Source organism: Podarcis raffonei, chromosome 1 (assembly GCF_027172205.1).
Source record: "Podarcis raffonei isolate rPodRaf1 chromosome 1, rPodRaf1.pri, whole genome shotgun sequence".
Classification (NCBI taxonomy): Eukaryota; Metazoa; Chordata; class Lepidosauria; order Squamata; family Lacertidae; genus Podarcis; species Podarcis raffonei.
The window spans coordinates 105,420,707-105,440,173 of record NC_070602.1 but is presented as its reverse complement, the minus strand read 5'-3'; the positions used below and the strand labels follow the sequence as shown (position 1 = coordinate 105,440,173).

Below are 19,467 nucleotides of genomic sequence, written 5' to 3'. Positions count from 1 at the left end.
TTTCCCTATGGGCTTTCTTCTTGCGAAGCAAGCCCATAGGGAAATTCGTTTTGCGAAGCACCTCCAAAACGGAAAACTCTTTCGTCTTGCGAGTTTTTCGTTTTGCGAGGCGTTCGTCTTGCGAGGCACCACTGTATATCAATTTAAGAAATTAATAAAATGACACCCCAGTAGGCCATTCAGCTGCTGCTTCAGGATTGGTGAAAACCAGAAGCCATCTACGATTTGATTGTTGTCCTGAATCAAACTTCTGTCGGTGGTTCCCTGTGGTGGGAAAGAGGGTATTTCCTTCCTTAAACAAAACCAACTTCCATGCCCAATAGTTTTCCTGCACCTGTACTTCTGCTACCATTTAATATCGCTTGTACCCTTAACTTACCAGTAATCCTGGTAACTATGAGATAAAGCCAGTTGTATATAGTTACTATAAATAAATGTTAATATTGTCAAATATAGTAAGATTGCGTAGTGTGCGAGCTTCAAATGACACACTTTGCTAATTTGTTACTGTCACGTTCAATACCAACAGCTTTTACACTACTGTTGCCAATACCATACAGCCTCTGGCAATTGCCCTTGTTAATTAAGCCCTCAACACTATGACTGAGGACTTTTGTTGAAGCCTCTGTTTTAACCCCTACTCACCTATTGAAGTGTGGGTCTGTTTCTGCTATCTTGTCTTGGAAGACCTTCCTCTGGAGCTCCTACCAGGCGCCAGAGCCCAGCATTCCCAACTCCTCTCGCCCCTGTAGACAAGTTCTCCCTGTCAAGTGATTCAGCTACCCCAGCAAATCTTCAGCCATCAAACCACTTGGTCTTCCTCTCAGCTCTCCTTTCTTCTTCCTTGATCCTCTTCCTCTTTGCTGTCTTCTTCTTCTGGCTGCCAACCAAGAACACCAGCACAAACCCACATGGACCAACCAGCACCCAAACATATAGACACTTCTTCTGCCACCCCTTCTAGCCCCAGCCCATCACACAGTCTATCGTGGAATTCCAAACCTGCAGCCCTCCACAGCAATGTGCATGCTCTCTCTCCTCCTTTTGCATACTGAGAGTTCAATCTCCAACCCCTATCTCAGCTGTCACTTAAGGTTACCCAACTTGACCAAGACTTCCTGCATCAAACACATTGCCATACTAATTAAATCACAGCATAAATGAACTCCACACAAACACCCCCAAACTCTTCCACAACCACAGGCTTGCATCTAGCTCAAGTGCAATGCTTTCTTTCGTCTTTGAGAGTTCTGGGTCAGTGCATCTGGCTATTAACTGAAAGGTTGGGGGTTCAATCCTGTGGACAGGATTCCTGCATTGCAAAGGGTAGGACTAGATGGCCCTCGGGATCCCTTCCTCATCCCCACTGGATTGTAAAACCATAGAGCTGGGCTACGGCTCCAACATAAGGGGTTGTCATATTGCATTATATAATAGGTTGCCCAGGTGTGCCAGGAAGCCGTTTCTGTACTACATCTGTCCATGTTTTGCTCCCATAACAACTGAAAGTCCCCTAGTAAATTTATATTTTTACCACATTCCTCTTCTAGGAATTGTTGAGGAGTACCAGTTACCTTACTATGATGCTGTGCCTTCTGATCCTTCAATAGAAGATATGAGAAAAGTAGTCTGTGAGCAAAAACATAGACCAAATATCCCAAATCAGTGGCAAAGCTGTGAGGTAACATTTTCTCTTGCTTCGCGCCTTCTTTGAACTGCAACTTTTACTGTGTATCTTAAAAGTGCATGTTTTTAACTGAACTAAAATATGAAAGCTTACACACCCCCCCCAAATGCTTGCATATACCTGTCTGGTTAAGTAAATGGGCTCAATGTGAGGCGCAGTTCACCCCTAGAGGCCTTTCAAATGCCAGAGTTTAATCCACAGGTGGACATCATGCGGCTTTCCTTCGATGCAGCCCTCCAAACCTAGAGAGAGAGAATGCATGGATGATGGAAGGATTGGGAAAAGTTTGAGTGTCAGTGGGTGGGTGGGTTTAAGAGAGTATGTGTGAAGAAGAGAGAAAAATGGTGTTGCAGCCACCTTTCCTTTGGTCCCAACCACTTTTTGCCCAATAGGGAACCAGGCAGAGGGCCTTCTTGGTAGTGGCACCCTCCCATCAGATGTCCAGGAAATAAACAACTATTTCACTTTCAGAAGACACCTGAAGGCAGCCCTGTGTAGGGAAGTTTTTAATGTTTGATTCTGTTCTTAATATTTTGTTGGGAGCCACCCAGAGTGGCTGGGGCAACCCAGTCTGATGATAATAACAATAACAATAATATTTATATGCAGCTCATCTGGTGACCCCCCCAACCACTCTTTGCCTACAGAATGCAGCTCTTGGCTCCCCAGCACAGGCTTAACTCTGGGATAAAAGAGTATTAAATGTAGTGCCTCAATCAGGTGTCGAAAATCCTGTCCTCATGACCAAGTGACTATCACATACCTGCACCCCATAAAAAAAAATGTAGGATTTCCAGCAAAATCCTATATATGTCTACTAAGAAGTTAATTGCACTAAGCACACAGGGGCCTACTGCTCAAAAGAATTTCAGTCTTTCGTCAAAAGCATGGCTTCCAGACAGACCTTGAGCCTTGGTGATGATCTAAAAAAAAGTTAACTACTGACAGTAAACTTGAGGAATTATATCAACACATGCACAGCAGAAAAGAGTACATCAGAGCATATTTCTGGTGATAAATCAGTAGCGATTGTGGATATACTCCCTATAGAACTTGCCACCCCAATGGTATAACCCCAGTTAAAGTGTATTTGCATGAGCAGAAGTTCTTTCGCAAGCCCCCTCCCCAAATTTCCATTGATTTTCCCCTTTCCTGCTTGCAGCCCTCTTTGCCCTGCCATGGTGTTCCTCTCCTCAGAAGCACTTTTTCAGGGGTGCAGGGACCTGTGGGTGGGGGGAGGCAGCGCAGTCTTGTTGTGTGAGCAGAAAGGTTCCAAGTTCAAATACAATAACGTGTGTATATTTTATTTTTATATATATATATATATATATATATATATATATATATATATATATATATATGCACATTCTGAATCCATCTTGTTCCTGCTGGCAATTTTCATGCTGAAGCACTGCGACAACCATGGATGTGCACGTCTTACTCTGCTTTGCTCTTTTCTCAAGGCACTCAGAGTAATGGGCCGGATCATGCGTGAGTGCTGGTACGCCAATGGGGCAGCTCGACTGACAGCGCTTCGCATTAAGAAGACCATTTCTCAGCTCTACGTACAAGAAGATTCCAAAGCTTAGATTTGTACACCCCCACAGAAGAGGAAAGGGGAGGAAATTCTGTTGGTTTGTTTGTTTTGCATTTGTTTTGATTTTTTCCCCTTTCTCTCTCTACCTCACATGATGCGGAGCACAGTATTTAAGAGCCCAGAGTACTGGAAATTAACTTCATTGGTATGTTCAAAGGTTAATTTCCAGCTGGTTCATGATGTCCACAGACTGCCTTGCCTGGTTAATGAAAAGTTACCCTCCTCCCTCTCTTTTCTGGAAAATGGGATCTGGTCAATGTTCCACTGTGTGACGTCACTCTCCCTGCGCCTGCCATGCAAGCCCTTATGCATCTAAGACACAACTGAGAGAACATGGAGAAGGTCAGGATGCAACCACACCTAGGACTTTTGTAGTCTGTGCAGATGGTATGCAAAGTAACTGAAGAAACTAGAGCATTTAAGGTTTGCATTCTAAGCGAATCCTGAATGTAATATCCTGCGTATTTATTCTGTGCTAAGATATATTGTCTGCTCAAGCCACACTTTCCCCCCTCCCTTCAGTAAATCTCACAAGAGGAATAGCTTTCCAGGTCATCTAAAGAACTGCGACTTAAGCCACAAGACCTCACATCACATAGACCTAGAGCTTTCTTCCTCATGGGATTTCAAGTGTGACTACAGGCCAGAGAGGCATGTCTTTGAAAATCTCCATGGGATCTGGAGCATTAATGCCCACTTGCAGGGATACTGAGCTTCTCAAGTTCCTCCTGGTTTGCTGCAGGTTCCTTGAGCAGCAATGAGGCCCCTCTCCATCCAGGGCATGACAAATGTCTCTCCAGTGGATTGCTACTATGTTGGGTAGGGATTCCTGAAAACTGAAATGTGCTAAGTATATCTGTTCTAAGCTAAGGTACATTATGACCATTATGTGACTGTAGAAAATGTTTGCGAAGGGAAGCATATTTCTCTAGCATCTCCAGCTACAATCAAGCCACACTACCTGTTGTGTTAAGCTGTGCATTTAAGTTGTGGTGGTGGTGGTGGTGTTACAGAAATTAGTAAAGCAGAGAGAAGGAGAAGGGGATTTAAACCCTTTACTCCTTGCTGTGGTACCAATTTGGATTGCTTCCACCCATTCCTGCAGTTTTGATTGGTGGGGAATAACTCGTTTTCTTCAATAAGAATTTCCCCCCTATTGCAAATTGCAGCAGCAGGGGACCCAATCTAGATTGGAACCATAGGAAGGATGTTAGCCCTCCCATGCAGATCTCTGCCCCCTCCATTTCACACTGGAAATCTGTATCAAAAACCCTTCACTAGAAGGCACAGCTGTAGTTTGGTCCCAAGACTATAGAAAGCGGCTGTCAGTTGGTGTGGATTATATTTAGCTTTGTGGACCAATGATCCAACCTGATACAAGGCCACTTTCTATGTTCTAAACCGTGTGCTTCAAACAAGAGAGAATCTTGGACCAAGTTCATTGAAGCATTTCCCACAGAATTTTGTAAACTAGTTGGTGCAATGTGTATAGAATTTGTTTCTTGTTTGGTCTTTTATTAACCAAATAAGAGAGGCGTTCAATCGAACAGATATACTGTGAAACTTAAAGTTCTCATTATATGTTGCCTTAAAAGAGGCCATTTATTTAATGCTTCAAATGCAAATTTATAGTTAAATGTTAGAAACGGCATTTTGTTACATGTGTCCAGTTTCATATTCCAGAATCTTAGCCAAGGACCACTGCTGTTGGGATAAGCTTGGATTGCGTGCTATGTGGTGCCAAAAATTATATGTCTGTGTTTCTTAATGGAAGGGAGGATGTCAGAAAACAATGGGTATTAGATAATGAAATTTTGGGTATATATTTTCAAAGTTAATTTTCCATGAAATTTTGAATCTGGGAGGGTGATGAGACTATTAAATACATATATTTAAAGAAGAGCTATGTCTTTAGATGTCTGTTGTTCAGGCTGGACACTGAGGTCCAGCTCTGAGGGCCTTCTGGTGGTTCCCTCACTGCAAGAAGTGAAGTTACAGGGAACCAGGCAGAGGGCCTTCTCAGCAGTGGCACCCACCTGTGGAATGCCCTACCATCAGATGTGAAGGAGAGAAGTATCGGTAACTATACAACCTTTAGAAGACATCTGAAGGCAGCTCTGTATGTTTTATTATGGTTTTGTATATGCTGGAAGCCATGCAGGGTGGCTTAAGTCATCGTTTTGATGTTGTAGTCAACCAATGATAAAATACTGCATGTGTGAACTGGTTCTTAATTCATGTATTTGGCACTGTGAGTCACAGAGCCTATCCTTAAAATTCATTTTATGGATCCTGTCGCCCTCTTATTTGCTGTCCTGCCATTTGCTTAACTTTGTAAAATTAGCAGCAACCCTTCTGTTGCTGCAAGTCGAGTGAGAGATGCCTATATATATGTGAGGAATGTTCCTTCTTACCCCCCCCCCCGTTCTTTAAGGAATCACTGGTATAGTTTGAAATCTTCTTATATTGAAGCCCCATGCCTATTGCCTGTACTGTGCAATTCTAATGTGAAAAATAAATGGCCTTGCAGGGAAAAAATATATTTAACTGGATGCTGCCACAAGCTTCATATTTGTGTTTTGAAATACTTTATGTATAAGTCTGTGCTGTGTGATCTTCTTTTGTATGAACCTTTCTGAAAGGAACACACATATTCTGTGCTAGCAGGCGCCACAAATTTATGGCTCTGCCAGTAAATGAGTATTATTATTTTATGTTGATGGAATGTGACAGAAGTGCAATAAATTGAATTCGAAGGATCCTGAATGTATTGGGTAAGATGCCTATATCAGAAGAAAGCACAACTCTTAAGAGTTCAGAGATGCTTAATGGTTGGGCATAGCGCCATTCCAGAATGGGGAATATGTAGCGTTTCAAACCTGCAAGTTTCCGTAAAAGCTGTGCTTTTTAAAATAGAAATAGGAATGTTTTTATGTTCATTAAGAGACTAGCTTCAAACATAGTTATGGAACTGAGTGGTGATGTCAGTCTTCAAACTTGTACCTGGTCTAACCTTAGTGTATACTGTAACAAGTAAAATATTTATTTTTTTTATTGCTCAATACTGCTGCTGCCTCTGGTTGTAAATAATGAGTTTTGAATGTTGTATTTTTGAATACCTACATTTTTCTGAAAGTGTATTTTTGTAAAGTGGCAATTTTACTATATTAATCCTTCTTCGCCATTGTTTCTGTGAAGCATAATCTCTTTTAAAGAATAAAAACACGATGCCTACGAAATATACTCTGTTCTGCTGCTATGTCTTCCTAAAGTCATATATATCTCACTCGACCTTGGGGTATTTTTTTATTTTTTGAGTAAAAACAAAACACTGACACCTCCCCCCACCCCAAGTCCTAATCTTAGGTGCTTTTAAAAGCCTAATCTCTGCATATTGTTTGAAGAATAGGAGAAGTAAAATTTCTTACCTTATTTTGCACTGGTCATGCTGCATCTGTAGTACAGTGTCTATTTGGGCACCAAATTTTAAGAGGGATGCTGACTGGAGCATGATCAAGGGATGGTGAGCCGTCTAGAAACCAGATCCTAAAAAAGATTAAAAAGATGTGGATTACATGGAGTAGTACATGGGTAGGTAAACTAAGGCCTGGGGGCTGGATCCAGCCCAATCACCTTCTCAATCCGGCCCGTGGATGGTCCGAGAATCAGCGTGTTTTTACATGAGTAGAATGTGTCCTTTTATTTAAAATGCATCTCTGGGTTATTTGTGGTGCATAGGAATTTGTTCATTTTTATTTATTTTTTCAAAATATAGTCCGGCCCCCCACAAGGCCTTAGGGACAGTGAACCGGCCCCCTGCTGAAAAAGTTTGCTGACCCCTGGAATAGTAGAAAAGCAAAGGAACCAGGAAAAGGGTGGAAGGGAAGTCATATGGTATATGTATACATGCTGTATTTGGTACGAAGTTCTAAGTGGGACAGGGGGATGTGGAGGTTAACTATGCTTTGTGTTCCTGTTTTTGAAAATACAAAAGGAAGGAAGGAAGGAAGGAAGGAAGGAAGGAAGGAAGGAAGGAAGGAAATCCTCAGAGGAAAAGTTGAAAGAGCTAAATATATTTAGGCTAGGGTGGAGAAGACAAGGTTAAGGAGGATACAACTATCTGAAGAACTGTCAGCGGAGGCTGGTCCATTAGGACAACTGGGACACTGCTCTACAACCAAGGTCTGCCTTCATTGGCTCTGCCTCTGCCTACTGTTGGTCTACTAGCTTTCTGCCCCACTAGTACCGGCCACCTCCAAGAGCTGTCAACACAGAAGAATGGAGTGGACTTCCTCTCTGTCGTTCCAGGGGGGCGGTGTTAGAATCAATGGGTGGAGATTTCAATGAATGCCTAAACATTTAGGAGAAACGTCTTGATGGTGATGTGTTAGCACCTAGAGAAGGCACTCTGCAGTGTGTTATCTGCCTGTCATGCAGGTGAGGATAGAAACCTTTGCTGTGGCTGAGATGCAGGTGGACGCTTCTTTATTTTAACTACTGCCTCCCCCTTCTATCACCCATTAATTAGGGGGAGTGGGGTAAGAAACTAACGAGCCTCTCTCTCTACTTTCCATGTGTTCTGGCCCAATATGCTCAATCTTCTTCACACAGCTTCCTTCTCCCAAGATAGCCAGAACCAAGGTCGCATCCACACCATAAATATTAAAGCACATTTGCACCCCTTCAACAGCAGCCTTTACAAATTGCATTAGAGACACATGATTACAAAGTGAAATTTACCATCAGGTCACATAACTACAGTATAGGCTCAAACAGACAATTTATCACCTGTAACTTGCAGCTGTTTAAAATGTTTCGTACATCTGCCAGTTTATATTCATATTGAGATGCTTTCCTAAGCAGAGTAAACTATTTATTTTGAAGAGAATAAATAAAGCTGAGAGTCCCAGGATAAGCCTCATAGCATCAGAGCTCTACTTTGTGCGCACTCTTTCTCTCTCTCTGTCTCTCTGAAATCCAATAATAAATTAGCATGGAGAGCAAACAGCAGCTTTTCTTCTGGTGAGAGCAGTGCGCCACCTGCTGGATCTTGAAGGGTTTTTTATGAGTGTGTGTACTCTGAATACTGGGTTACAGTGGTACCTCAGGTTACATATGCTTCAGGTTACATTCGCTTCAGGTAACCCAGAAATAGTGCTTCAGGTTAAGAACTTTGCTTCAGGATGAGAACAGAAATTGTGCTCCGGCGGCGCGGCAACAGCAGGAGGCCCCATTAGCTAAAGTGGTGCTTTAGGTTAAGAACAGTTTCAGGTTAAATACGGGCCTCCAGAACAAATTAAGTGCTTAACCTGAGGTACCACTGTAATTCTGAATGATTCTGAATAATTCTATGCTTTAGATTTATTTTATTTTTTAAAAAAACAATGCATAGTTGCTTTCATTGTTCAATGATGTCAGGGGGTGATTTTATTTATTTAGCTAGCTAGCTAGTTTACCACCATGTATCAAATAATGACAACGTGAAAAGCAAATACTAGAATCTTAAGGAGAGCAAAGGTGCAAAGGAACTTTCGAAATAATCATCCCTGGTTCTAGGCAGCGGATGGAGGAGAAATTCTCTAGCAGTTCCTTAGCAGCAGTGTTGCCAGGTCAGGAACACCCCACACCATAAGATTTCAGGGCCCAAACCGGAGACCTACACAGAGCCCACTGCCCAGCGATGTCAAAGTGGGAGGGCCTCTTCCCCCCTCAGCCCCCGCCATGTCCTTTTCTGACCTCACAGGTGGTGTGGAGCCACGGTCGACAGTTGGGGAAGGATCAGCACAGCCACCTAAGGCTGGACAATTATGGTGCAACTCAGAACTGATTTATTGATTGTTTATATCTCACCCATCCCACCCTTCATGTGAATGGGGGCGGGGAGCACACAACATAAAGCTCAGGTATTTACTCTTACATTATCTATCTTTGAAGAAAATGGACATGGTAACTAGATATTTAGAAACAAATATCTTGATGACATCACCTCCAGACTAGAGGGCAGGGGATAGACACCTTTCTGCTCTAGTTATCTCCCACTTGGACTACTACAGTGCGACCTACAGCAAATGATTGTTTAATTGGTTGAAGAAGAAGAGGAGTTTGGATTTGATATCCCGCCTTATCACTACCCGAAGGAGTCTCAAAGCAGCTAACATTCTCCTTTCCCTTCCTCCCCCACAACAAACACTCTGTGAGGTGAGTGGGGCTGAGAGACTTCAAAGAAGTGTGACTAGCCCAAGGTCACCCAGCAGCTGCATGTGGAGGAGCAGGGACGCAAACCCAGTTCACCAGATTATGAGTCCACCGCTCTTAACCACTACACCACATTGGCTCTCAAGCCTATGGCACCTGGTATTCCCAGGCGGTTTCCCATCCAAGTACTAACCAGGCCTGACCCTGCTTAGCTTCTGAGATCAGATGAGATCAGTATGGCCGTAGCCCAGGGTAGCAACTAACAAAACAATAGAAACCTCTTTAAAACATTTAGTTTAATTAGTTGAATGGAAGGTCTACTGTGAGGAGGGTTTGACTAACAGTTTGGGAGAGTCTGGCTTTTAATCTTTATTAAACAAAGTGCCATATTCATGCACAGATGGATATTCCCAGATGAGTTTAGTGGCGGCATCATCATTAACATTTGTTTTCCAGCTTTCCTCCAAGGTGCTATACATGGTTTACCCCTCTCAATTTTATCTTTACAACACCTAGTGAGGGGGGAGTAACCTAAAACCACCCATCAAGCTTTATGGCTGAGTAGGGCTTGTACACACTATACTTTTAAAGCACACTCAAAGCACACTCTTTCCTCTCAAATAATTCTGGGCACTGTATTCCACTTAAAGGTTGCTGGGAATTGTAACGATGAGAGGTGAACTACATTCCCCAGAATTCTTTGCGGGAAACAATGTGCTTTGAGGGTACACAGTGCACACAGCTAAGGTTTCTGAACCCTGGTATCTCATGTCCTAGTCCAGGCATGGCCAAACTTGGCCCTCCAAATGTTTTGGGACTACAACTCCTATTACCCCTAGCTAACAGGACCAGTGGTCAGGGATGATGGGAACTGTAGTCACAAAACATCTGGAGGGCCAAGTTTGGCCATGCCTATCCTAGTCCAACACTGTCAGAAGCGGTTTAGTCATGCTGGCCACATGACCTGAAAAGCTGTCTGTGGACAAACGGCAGCTCCCTAGGCCTGAAAGCGAGATGAGCGATACAACCCCATAGCCGCCTTTGACTGGACTTAACCATCCAGGGATCCTTTACCTTTACCTTTTTACCAACACTCTAACCACCACAACACACAAGAATTTCCTAGGGAATCCATCCTCTTTCTGGGTTGCGATTATCCATTCCCCACTCCCCCTGGCTGTGAGTGCCACAGATCCATTCCCGCTATATTTCTTTATGGTTCCTACCCATTTGTCCTGCAGTGAACTTTCCTTGCTGAGTCACTAAGTCATCGACTCAGCGGAGTCATTCTGGTGCAAGTTTATTGTGGCTTCTCTGCAGGCTTCAGTACGAAGAGAGGTACACATTGAGTAATAGTTGCACAGATTATTGAGAAACAAGGTTTGTTTTCAAAAGCCAAAGAGAACAAACCACAATGCGTGCCCAATCAGAAAGCCAATTAAAGGTGCTTAATGTAAAGACACTTAAATGATATTGTAGCCTCCTGCTTAGTAGAACTGATATGTTGCAGGGTCACCGTTGCTTTATTTGTTTCACAGAAGCAGGAAAGAGTTTCACAGCCAGAAAAAAGAGAAGAGGATATTTGGCACCTTCAGCTAGAACAGGGTTGAAGATCCTGTGGCTTCCCAAATGCTGTTGAACTACAGCTCCCATTACCCCTAATCGCTGGCTGACAGGAGTTGTAGTCCAATATCTGGAGGGCCACAAATGCTTCATCCCTGAATTAGAAATGGGAAATACTCATGATGATGTTAACACTCTCAATGCTGCTTCTTCCATTTCTTATCTCCATTTTAAGAAGCTCAGAGCGTGGTCTGTCGGGGGTACCCAACAGGGTGCCCTCCAGATGTTGTCAACTGCAACTCCCATCATCCTTGGTCATTGGGCCAGGTTGCTTAGAGATGGCAGGAGTTGCAGTTTACCACACTGGGGAGGGCGCAAAATACTGGGTAGCCCTGGGTTATGTCATTTTATCCTCAGGAGACAAGTCTGAAGGAGAACCAATGGCAGTTGGTCCTTCTCGGCTCCATTTATGGTCCACCACACTGTTGTGGTGAAGGCAAAATGGCGCCACCCCACCCTGAACTTCCTACAACAGAGAGAAGTGAAGACTGTTCAGAATGTCACTTAAAAGTGTGAACAGTGCAACTGCCTAACTTTCCACCCTCTAAAGGTGTAAATAAGATACAGTGTCAAGAACAGGCCTGAGCAGAAGTGTGACCTTGAGGTTTACCTATGATATTTGGCAAGAGTTGATGTTGTGAAGTGGCCATTATTTAACTTTTCTGGGGTTTTTAAAAAAATAGCAATCGTACTATCTGTGTTGACATACCTGGCATATCATGGCACTTAAAAAGCACTGAGCTTTTGTTATGCAAAGTGCTTTAAACACACACACACACACACACACACACACACACACACACACACACCTGTTTCCTCATGAGAGGTAGTTGTGTTACAATTCCATTAGAAAGGGAACTAAGGCAAGGGATAACTTTGTTACTAAAATCTGCAAACAAGATTGGGAAAGTAGATGTAAGAGCAGTTAACAAATTACTATCACATCATTGAGTGGCATGCAAGAAAAATTAAGAGAATGCACTTTAACGATTACTCATATAGGTGTTAACTTCTGAGTCAGAGTGCAGTTTCAAGAGCCAACTTATGAGATAGAAAACTAGATCATGCTTTCTGTTTGATGCATGTCTTTAGATTAATACAACTGTGACTTTTACCCTTTAGGACCTCACCTTCAAAAATATGTATGGATTTGTACCCTGTAAGGTGGGTCACTGAAGGAATAATTTATACTTTATCAACCAATTAAACAATCATTTGCTGAATTGCTTAACTAATTTAAATAAACATGCATATTCCCACACTTCAGTTTAGTGCCTTTTTGAGGTACTGAATTGTGTTGCAAGTGGCTATTGAACAAAGACAAGTCAGAACTCTTTGAGTCTTTGTCATTCCTTAGCATATTTCCATACCAGAGCCAAAACACCTTCCAAAATATCCACACATGCCTTTAACTCTCTACCCCAGCAATTAAAAGTGTCCCAAACTGGTTAATAAAACAAAACTTTAATTTTTGGCCTTTCAGACTGACTGAGAGGCACCAGGGACTGTAAAAGGCCAGCACTTCCCCATTGCATGCTTGCACAAGGGAAACATAATTGCAATGTGGAATCTTTAGATAGAAGCCATTAATTTTACATTGACTGTTTTAAATGGGAAATTATTTGCACTAGTAAACCCCTTTGCTGCTGCTGCTATTTCCAAACTAGAAAAATCAAATTCAGCAGCTGGTGTACACTATGAGTTCACAAATACGCAAGTCATATTTACTTTAAAAATAAAATAAAATCAGTGGTTCTCAATAAATGCTACAGATTTCATAGAAGCAGTTGATTACACCAATGGATCCTCTCCAATGCTTCCACCTCCTTGTGCAGCAAACATTTGCTTCTGCAATGGAACTTCCCCCTCCTCTCCCTCTTCCTTGCAGTCTCCCCCCCCCCCCAGTCCCATCAAAATATGGGTTGGAAGACCCTCTGGAGCAGTTTCTGTGAGTGCATGAGGAGATAAGAGGAAGGGGAAATCCCATTGCATGAGTGGGATGTTGCTTGCACAACATTGGATGCAACCAAATGTCTTCAAGAATGAGTTGTGGATTCAAGGGTGTTTTAATTTATTATGACAAGCTGGAATCAGAGACTTCTGAAATGGGCTGACCTGTTTGGCTGGCATTGATGACTAGCAACTGAGTGGCTTTCTTGGCTGGCTTGGACACCAGTGGTTGCCATCAAATGGTGGCACCAAAGAAGAAACAGATTGTGATGTGCAAACAGCATCATGGTTCACCTGTGCAATAGGTCTGGGGAATACGTCAAGGGTTAAAATAATGGACTGTAAGTGCACCAGAGTGCACCCTACCTCTTCCCTTTTTGGTGAACCAGTCAAACACACACACACACACACACACACACACACACACACACACGTGGGGCAGTCAGCTTTATCACATGAGCTCACAAAGAGTCATGACTGCAGATGACACCAAATTACTCAGTATGATGACATTTCAGGGAGCGTGTGTAGAACTTTTTAAAAAGGGACCTCTCCATACTGAATGAGTGGGCAGTAGAATAACACGTGAGATCCAGTGCAAACAAGTTCTGAGTGATGGGGTTCAAAAAAACGCAACGCTTCTAACATCACATAGTGGCCTGGCTCGCACATAATGCTAAGCCATGGTTTAATAAACAGTTTAATAAGCTTTGACCCCCTCTCCAACAAATTTCCACTCTCTTTCCCTCAGTGTATACACTATTTCTGCTCTATTGTAGGGGTAGCTCACATGTGGCTCACTATAGGTTGTTAGACTACAACTCCCATCATCCTTGACCATTGGTCATGCTGGTTAGGGCTGATGGGAGTCCAACAACATCTTTGCAAGCAGGCCACCCTGCCAGGAGAGTTCATGTGCTGAATACTTTAACAATTCTTTTATTCTTTTCAAAATGGAATGTATTCTTTTGCCATTTTTAGTGTCTTTATTTTGGGGGGGCTTCTTCTTCTTTTAAATCGATTTGTACATCACTTTGAGTACCCTGAGTGCCCCCCTTTTAACAGCAGAAGAGCCATTAAAATGTTACAAAATAAACTCAGAATTTGAAGTCATCTGGTAAAATTGATTAACTCCAGCAGCAAAAAAGGGGAAGTGTGCACAGTAAACCAACATGCTTCATTACTGCATGATCTGATGATGGACTATAGCTGAAATGCCTTTACTTTTAAAAAAGTCTATTAGTGATACTCATCCAGGGCAGGTCCATCAATTGCTATTTGCCATGACAGCTAAATGGAATATCCATGTCCAAATGAATATGCTTCCAAGTTTGCTTTAAGGCATTTCCTTAGTGCAGGCACCCCCAAACTCGACCCTCCAGATGTTTTGGGACTACAGTTCCCATCATCCCTGACCACTGGTTCTGTTGGCTAGGGATGATGGGAGTTGTAGTCCCAAAACAGCTGGAGGGCCGAGTTTGGGGATGCCTGCCTTAGTGCGACCTTCCCAAACATGGTGCCCTCCAGCTGCTGATGGACTACAACTCCCATCAACCCCAGCCAGCAAGGCCAGCAGCCAGGAATGATGGGAGTTGTAGTCCAACATGTGGCAGGGTAGCAGACTGGGGAGGCTATCTTAGTGGTATGGGAGCTCTGCAGTAACTCCAGTAACATTGTAAGCCACATGAGAGGTGTCTAGAATGTGGTTTATTCCCAGCTCCTTTCAGTTTTAGTTTTTAATTGTGATAAGCTTTTGGTGTTCTAAACTGCATTGTTAATGGCTTTTTTTTTTTTGCCTTTTGAGTCTCCTAGAAAACTCCTCTCATGCAGCAGCTATATAAATGCAGTTAATAAGTAACTAAATCAATTAATTAACGTTTGGTTAACTTTTTAAAAAACTTAGTCGTGTTAAAGCAGAATTATTATCTACAGATCTTTTTGACTTCGCAAGCATAGCTTTCTCCTGTTTTGTTTTGCTTTGTTTCCAAAAGAAAAGAAAAAAGGCGGGAGGCCCATATAATATTTAAGACATAGGGATACACATTTATTGTTTTCTGCAACACACAACAAAGCAATGCATAATAAAGGAAGAAAAGAGGAAGAGAGTCACTGGAGACATTAGTCATATCACTTAAGCAAGTGATGAGATGATGCTATTCCTAGAGGAACCACCTAGTTTGTGTTCAGCAGAAAACAAGCAGTGACAAGCAGATGGTTCACTTTTATCCTACAATAACTGCTGTGTTTCTCCCCCCAACTATGATCATATGCACCTAGTAATAGGGGTAATAGAGAGTGGTTCAAACTACCCTAATAAATGGAACACTTGTGAGAAACTGCCTGATTAATTTCTATTAAGAGAGAGAGAGAGAGACTGACTAAATTTGTTTTTGAAAGGCAGCCCTCAGATAAAGTGGGGTAGGGTTGGGGTGAAAGTTAGAGCTTACATGGAACTGGATTTCCCCACCACCTTTTAAATAATAAAAAAAGGTTGCTTGCAGCTTACTTAGAGCCTCTTTCCAACTGCAAACAGCCAGATAGCTTTCAAGCCAGTTCCATCTGTTCATTGATCTCTGCTTTGCTACAGTGATTGATCTGCCAGGTTGCGAGACATGTCCTTAGCCCTGAGCTATAAATAACATAGCGGGATGGAAGAAAAATAAAAGAGAATGGAATCAAGGCAGGGGGATAGGAAACGGAACAAAAGAGAGGGGAATTGATGGAGAGTGAGGTGGATGTGTGAGAGTTGAGCATCCTTGGCTTGTTAGGCCCATGGTGGTGGCGGAGAATGAGGACGTGTGCTGGCAAGGAAAAACGAATGTGTGCAATGCGGCTGAGCAGATAGAAAGCTCTACAATGAAGCTAAACTTCCCTGGTGTTCCTGAAATGACCCAGCTTGGGATGGGCTTTGCTTTACTGCAATTCCTGCCTCCTGCCTTTTCCTGCTGGGCTGTGATTCTTGTACCAGTACCAAACCGCTGGGGGTAGAAGACAACCCTGAGATCTACGGATGAAGGGCAGTCTACAAATTCAATAAATAAATGAAGTCACGCTATAGTCTTTAAGAGAGCCCAAAGTGGCAAGATAGAAACACCATCGATCATGGTGTACACATTAGTTTCTTTTGTCGCAGTCTAGTTTCCAGTGAAGCAGGCTTTATGATCAAAGTTGAAAGGGAAAACAGATAAAAATGAGTGTGGATACCTTGGCCAACAGCTGCTGTATCATTTTTCCAGGCAGACATGAATGGTTGGCCCGTGATTTCAAACAATTCAAAAGAATGGTGTTTGGAGGAAGGTCTTTAGTTTCCACTAGGATGATGTCCACTACCATGGCAATCTATGAGCACTGAGCAGTTATGAGCACCTACTGAAGAGGGCCCATGATATAAGCAGTGGACAAGCTGCACGTGTCTTCTCCCCTTCCCGCTCTGTGTCCGTGGAGTAGTTTTAACAATTTTACTTTGAAAATGCAAGTAAAGCAAGCGTGGCAATGGAGGAGCCCTTTTTAAAAAAGGAGGGGTGGATAGCAAAACCATTTGATCTAGTTAGCTTCATCACTTCCATTGACTGGTTTACATACCATCTAACATTTCTCTGATGAAAATAGGGGCATCCCATTCCATAATGGTAATTTTACTATTTATACCCCACTCATCTAACTGGGTTGCCCCAATCACTATGGGCTTCCAACATATATAAAAACATAACAGAACATTAAACATTAAAAAAACTTCCCTATACAGAATTGCCTTCAGACAGCTTGGGGGTTGGATAACTCCCTACCCTCCAACAGTTCTTCAATGAAAATAGGGACATCCTAAGGAAAAGCAGGACATTTTGAAATCAAAACAGAAACCGGGACGGTTTCTCTAAATCAGATACATCCCTAGAAAATAGGGACACTTGGAGGGTCTAGGTTTATGGGAGGTCAAGAAATAATGGCAACTTTGGACACAGAATGAATGTGCCTCCCATCTGCAGCCAGGCTCCTTCCATTCTCAATTGTCTTTGAACAGTTATCTTGCTGTTGTTCCTAGATCAAGTTTAGTGACATGATGCAACTGACAAAGAGATAGTTTCTCCTGAAAACTATGATTAAGAAGAAATGTTACACTGATAAAAGTGTTGAAATTAGTTGGAAGTTCTCTGTGCAAATGTTATCTCACCAGCCCCAAAGCACTGCTCAAAGAATATGCAGGTGCACTACTGCAAAAGAGTATTCTGAAGGGTGTCTGACCACACTCATCCTGAAGGCCAGACATTATTCACCCTTTACAGGAAACAAGATAGCAAACGAAACCCATCTTTCTCTTGCAAATGTATATACAGGAAACCAAAGAAGAGTGGGGAACAAGAAGCAAAAAAAAGCACTGAATTTTGGTTAAAGATGATTTAAATGAGCTAAGAAATCAGATTAAGTTGAAGTTATTTTTTAAAGGGTTGTGCCAACCTCGGTTTCTCAACATTTCAGGGGACTTCCACAGATAATGGTTCTTCATGCAATAAAACTGCATGTTTCACAGTAGTTGTGGGTAATGCAGATGTCATCCTTCAAGCTTATGTTGAGGGGGATATCATATTTTCTCAGTTCCCAAGCAGAAACAGCTAGTTTGTCACTGGGAAAATATGATCACTCCATTATCTAGCACATTTACTTCAAATATGTGAACTGTGTGGAGTATGGTTGCACTAGTATTACAAAGAGGGAGGAATCAAACTCTGAAATGGAGAATAGCGAAACTTTTAGGTCTGTAACGTGTGTCTTGTATTTGAGGTGACCATTACAAACCACTGAGATTCATGCATTCAAATGTGAGTTTTGGGAACATCGCTAGTTAATTGGAAGAAGGGTGATGATAAGCTTGACTCACAAAGTCATCTTCATCTACATGTTTGCATCCCAAAATATAGTCCTCAGAAATCTCCAGAGAAAGACAAGCCTGATGGACTGGACAGTTGCTATGTAGTTTGTCTTGCCTATAGTCTTTTGGAATTCAGGAAGTTAAAGTAAATGAGAAGCACATATCCATGCATTCAGGTTGCAGCAGATAAAAACAACTGTGTTAAAGATTAATCCCCATCCCTGGGTCCATTTGCATATAATGAAGCAGTGTGATTCAACAATGACAATCCTGCACAGATATCAGATTGACCCTATACAGCTGCGAGATAAAGGCCCATTTCACAGGTAACACTAAGGATGGGTACACACCAGACATTTACAGTCATACGGGGTGTGGGTGTGTGTGTGTGTGTGTGTGTGTCTCAGGCCTGGAGGCCAAATACAGCTCTCTGTCTAGACCTCAGGATGGTCTAGCGCAGGCACGCGATCTACTCCCCATATAATAAAACTGGCAGTGATTGTCAATGACCCATTGCCATTGACCATAGTTGTTGAGCTATCTTATGGGGGAGGGGTGAGCAGAGTTGTTGAGCTTTTTTGGGGGAAGGATTGAACAGAGTTATTGAACTGTTTTTAGGAGGGGATGACAAGAGTTCTTGAGCTTCTTTTAGGGACTGGGGCAAGAGTTATTCAGTTTACCCCCCCCCCCCGCTTTCACCAGTGACAGCGATGGGACATAGCACAGAGGGCAAGGCGTGTCACGATTGACCAGGAGCACCAGGGCGATCTACCTGTCAATCGCGGTCCACGGTTGGACATTGCTGGTCTAGCACCACACCCCTCACTGGCGCTGATCTGCACCCCCCTTGAGTGCTTCTGCCAGACTGGAATATACCCTTGCACTCAGTGGTGGCCTTTGGACTTTCAGATTCCGGCGTGCGTTCTGTGTAACACCAAAATTTGGCACCCCTGGCCTCTTGCACCTTCTCCTGCAAGTCACTGTTGCAGCACCCTCTTGACTCGGCACCCAGTGCGTTTGAACCAGTCGTACTCCCCTAAAACCCGCCCCTGCTCTGATATTGCCTGTGTTTGCCTGGAAAGAGGAGTGTGTTGAGGATATGCAAAAAGCACTAGCCTACTGAGGAAAGGTGAAACGTCCTTTTGTTGCTCCTCCCACTTTTGCCTCTGGCTTCATTCATGTGGCCCTCTGAAAGCTGTCCAGAACAGAATGTGGCCCCTCAATCTCTATAACTCTATAACACATCCCTGGGTAAGGCCTCCTGCTGCCGCCACTTGAAGAATTACTGCTTTACATGTAAGTTACGGTTTTAATCTATTTATATTAACAAAAATCTTATTAGTCTGTCCTGTTCCGTGGGAAATGGGGAGTTAAAAACAAACCTAAACAAGCCTGAGAAAGCAGCAAACTCATCAACTCCAAGGACATTTAAAGCCAGATGGTGTTTTAGACACAAACTATCAAGGGGGCATAGAAACTGCACGAAAAAGAGTTGCTTCTGTTTGCATCCAAGCAGTGTGTGTTCCTGGACGGGAGGGTGGGGGGTTGATA

The 19,467-nt window shown here is 42.8% G+C and overlaps 1 protein-coding gene and 1 long non-coding RNA gene across 2 annotated transcripts in view; one reads left to right on the top strand and one right to left on the bottom strand.

Moving 5' to 3' along the window:
- The window catches only part of ACVR1C (activin A receptor type 1C), a 51,358-nt gene extending 46,330 nt beyond the window's left edge, over positions 1 to 5,028 (top strand). The window contains exons 8-9 of the mRNA XM_053407373.1: positions 1,551 to 1,681; positions 3,151 to 5,028. Coding sequence (XP_053263348.1) covers positions 1,551 to 1,681; positions 3,151 to 3,276 — 257 coding nt within the window. The 3' untranslated portion in view covers positions 3,277 to 5,028. The remainder of the gene's footprint in view (positions 1 to 1,550; positions 1,682 to 3,150) is intronic.
- Positions 5,029 to 6,718: 1,690 nt separating this feature from the next.
- Positions 6,719 to 19,467, bottom strand: part of LOC128422843 (uncharacterized) — a 48,850-nt gene continuing 36,101 nt past the window's right edge. Inside the window, exon 3 of the long non-coding RNA XR_008332609.1 lies at positions 6,719 to 6,830. This is a non-coding gene — a long non-coding RNA (uncharacterized LOC128422843). The remainder of the gene's footprint in view (positions 6,831 to 19,467) is intronic.